This window comes from Nematolebias whitei, chromosome 5 (assembly GCF_014905685.2).
Source record: "Nematolebias whitei isolate Nwh7 chromosome 5, NemWhi1, whole genome shotgun sequence".
In the NCBI taxonomy this organism is placed as follows: domain Eukaryota; kingdom Metazoa; phylum Chordata; class Actinopteri; order Cyprinodontiformes; family Rivulidae; genus Nematolebias; species Nematolebias whitei.
Genome location: NC_056502.1, coordinates 35,922,181 through 35,926,065, shown reverse-complemented (window position 1 = coordinate 35,926,065; position 3,885 = coordinate 35,922,181). Strand labels below are relative to the sequence as shown.

At 41.2% G+C, this 3,885-nt stretch overlaps 1 protein-coding gene across 1 annotated transcript in view; it reads right to left on the bottom strand.

Annotated features, from left to right (window-relative positions):
- Window positions 1-3,885, bottom strand: part of spire1b (spire-type actin nucleation factor 1b) — a 71,504-nt gene that overhangs the window by 20,358 nt on the left and 47,261 nt on the right. Inside the window, exons 5-6 of the mRNA XM_037677137.1 lie at window positions 3,006-3,080; window positions 2,087-2,251 (exon numbers count right to left, since the gene is read on the bottom strand). Of these exons, the coding sequence (XP_037533065.1) occupies window positions 2,087-2,251; window positions 3,006-3,080 (240 nt within the window). The remainder of the gene's footprint in view (window positions 1-2,086; window positions 2,252-3,005; window positions 3,081-3,885) is intronic.

Genomic DNA, 3,885 nt, shown 5'->3' with positions numbered 1-3,885 from the left:
GGGGGGGGGGGGGGGTCCGGTGTCTTCTCCAGAGCTCAGCCAGACTTTTTTTTTCATCCAGATTCTTCTGGATTATTTGGACTCGATCGAGACCATTGTGTGGTTTGTGCTGGCTCTCCGGAGGTTCGGTTCTCTCCAAAAACGTCATGGTGCTCAACGGCTACAGAGAGCCATCAGAACTGGACCAGAACCAGACCAAGGCTGGTGAGCCCCCATATAAAATTTTGCAGTAGCTGCTGTGCAGTACATATACAGTATGTATGTAAGCGAGGGACTATTGTACTCCAGTTTCCTCCCACAGACCAAAAACATGCATGTTAGACTGATTGGTAACTCTAAATTGTCCCTAGGTGAGAGAGAGAGAGTGAATGGTTGTTTGTCTCTGTGTCCCTGTGATGGACTGGAGACCTGTCCAGGGTGTCCCCTGCCTGTCGCATGAGCACCAGTGACCCCCCGCAACCCTAAAAAGTAAAAACGGGTAAAAGTAATGGAAGGATGGATAATAAAAGTACATTAATTATTAAAATTTTCTTCTGGGATCAGTAAAGTGTCTTTCTGTGGATCTGTTTGTCTTCATCTAGTGATCCATTGTTATTTCAGTGAAGGAAGAGCTGCACATTTTAACTTGTCAAAGAACAGAACGTGCTGAACAAACACCAAAGCAGCAGGTAGAAAACTCTTAAATCACCTGCCCTGCTCCAGATTTTAATGACAGTTCTTTCAGTGCTGAAAATCTGAGTTTTCAGAATCACAAAGGAGGATTTGTTTGAGTCTGGTTAGATCGCCATGGTAACCTAAACTGAACTGTGCAGATTCAGCTTGAACTGTCAGTAAAAAGCTTTGTCCACACTGAGTTATAATAATAGTTCATGGTAAAATGAAAATACTTGAAGTTTCTGGACACATCTCTGAGGTCAAAGGTCAACGCTGAAATGGATGCCCAGGATTTTCAGGTTATCAGGGGCCACTGCATTAAAACAGGTTCTGTTCTGAACATCACTGCATGGGCTCAGGAATACGTCCACAAATCAGTGTTTGTCATTGTCTGAACAAATCACAGAGCCATCCACAACGCTGCTTAAAGCTCTATCACACAGAGAAGAAGCCATATGTGAGAATCGTCCATTCTCGGTCAGACACAATTAAATTTAAAATTCCTTTTGAAAACCACAGAGGCCACTGTCGAGGGAATGTGTATATATATATATATATATATATATATATATATATATATGCATGCACAATGCTATATTATTTTATCAAATTGATAACTTTTTTGATCTTTTTATTGAGGGTTATTGTGAATGATATTATAATGGTTTGGTATCTCTGTCTGTGAATCAGGTATCAGTGGACCCCTGGACAGATGCTCATCACCCCCCTCGTAAGGAATCTGGAAAATGTTTTGTTTTCTGTGAGGCTGCGAGCCGCCTCGGTTCGGTTCTGAAAAGCACAAAGGTCATGAGGAGGGGCAGGCCCCCGATGAGTTTAGACCAAGAAGCCAGAGCAGGTCAGGAACTCTGACAGGAAAAAGCTTTAGTAAGTCCTGTACTTGTGATGCATCGGCTTTCTGTGAGTCTGGCTGTTCAAAGCTTTGTAATTAAATAAAATCTACACCTGATTGTGAGTTGTTGTTTTTTTTCCTACGACAGCCACATCCTTGGCACTAAAGAAAAGCGGGACCATCCGTGGTGCTATCAGGACTCAGTTTAAAAGCATGCCTCTCTAGTGGTATGGGGGTGCATTAGTACTTCTGGCATGGGCAACTTAGAATGGAAAGACACTATCAATGCAGAAAAAAGCACACAGGTTTGTGAACAATGTCTGCTCCAATCCAGAAACAAAAACAAAAGACTGCTGAACAGCTAGAATCCACCATCAGACAAGACTGGGACAACGTTCCTCTCCAAAAACTCCAGAAACTGTTTTTTATTTATTATTTAATATCAATTTTTTTAAAAAGCACTTTGCTTCTTTAGAATAAGGTATGTTTGTATGAAGCACTTGTTTTAGTTTATACGAGTGCAAAGTTTATTAGAAATGATAAATATAGCACGATGTGTGTTAAACCTTTGCAGACACTGACCATGACTTTGCGCAGTTTGTAGCGTTTGGACCTGATGTCGTCCATGAGCATCTCGTATGGAGTCAGCTGGTACTCGATGGGCAGAGGGTTGTACTGGCGCTCCTGGACCTTCTTCAGTTTGACTCCTTCACGAAGGTCCCTCATCACTTGAACCCAGAATCGAGCCTGACAAAGAAAAACGTCAAATGTCTCACAAAACCCCTTGAAATCAGGATGGATTTTGAAGAAGGTAGATGATGTACCTACACATGTTCTGAGATTTTTTTTAATCACTTACTATCTAAGGTGGTACAGTTGTCCCTCGCTACTTTGCAGTTCAGTTATTACGGACTCGCTCTATCACAGTTTTTCAAAATAAGATTGGACATGACACAACTGGCTGATTGATGGATGAGCTGCACGATCGGCATGGAATTTTATTTAAAATAAATTATTTTAAATTATTTAGCACCTCCTGCACCTTTGTGCAGCCCAGAGCTGCAGGATAAACTTCTTGCTGCAGCTGATCAGCTGTTCACCGTGCAGAGGAGAGAAGTGGGCGTGGCCAAGAGCGCTTGCAGGTGGCAAAGAGCAGAGGAGGCAGGAGCTGAAATCATGACATGCTGTGCTCTTTTAGAGTGTTTAGAATTTAGAAACATTGTTTAGAATATTGCAAGAGTGTGAGAAGGATTTAAAATGCCTTAAAATATATAAATAATAAAATAAACTACTTTTTACTACTTGTACTAATATTCCTACTTTGCGGTTTTTCATTTATCACGACTCTTCAGGGTACAGATCGCCCACGATAAACGAGCGACTACTGTATATTCTTCTGTTATTACACTAAAAGAGTTGAGAGGTTCTTCAGTCAGAATTAAAAAAACCTGAAACAATGTGTTGAGGCTGGAGATCTAAGGTTAGAGGTCTGGTTTCTTACCCAGTCAGCATTCTGTAGTTCATTCAGGTCTCTGACAGGCTCCCCTGATGAGTCCTCCTCCATCTTACGAAGGTTCTGGTGGAAACACAGAAAAGGTCTGACATGTTAGGATCAGCATCCTTCAGGAAAGGAAATTAGTTTTTCCAATTCTTGACACACGAATGCTGTTCAGGCTTGGTAAATACAGCTACAGAAAATATAAAGTATTATTTCAGTTGAAGCTGCTCAAAATAACTCAGGGTTAAAAAAAATGTACTTGGGGAAAAATAGTATGTTCTAAATATTTCTAAAATAAAATGTACAAAATTAAAAAGTGGTGTTTGCGTATGTTTTCTTTTCACCCTCTTTGTTCTAAAACCCAACCATTACCTTCAGAAGTGACATAATTAGTTCAATAAGATCCAACTATGGGCGATCTAAGAGTCAGATTGTCTTGGTTTATATACATCTGCTCTGCCAGAAATGTAATCCTTCTCACTAGTTAGGGCAGCCTTCAGGCAAGAGACATCACGAAGACCAAGAAAGGCAGGTCAGATACGAGGTTGTGGAAATGTACAGATAAGGATGGGAGTATAAAAAATATGCCACGCTCTGAACATCCCATGGAGCACCACTAAATCCAATATTAGAAAATGGAAAAGTTATGACACGACAGCAGATTTGCTAAGAGGAGCCTCACAGATCTACAGAATCTCACTGACCTACAGAACCTCACTGACCTACAGAACCTCAATGATCTACAGAACCTCACTGACCTACAGAACCTCACTGACCTACAGAACCTCACTGATCTACAGAACCTCACTGATCTACAGAACCTCACTGACCTACAGAACCTCACTGATCTACAGAACCTCACTGATCTACAGAACCTCACTGA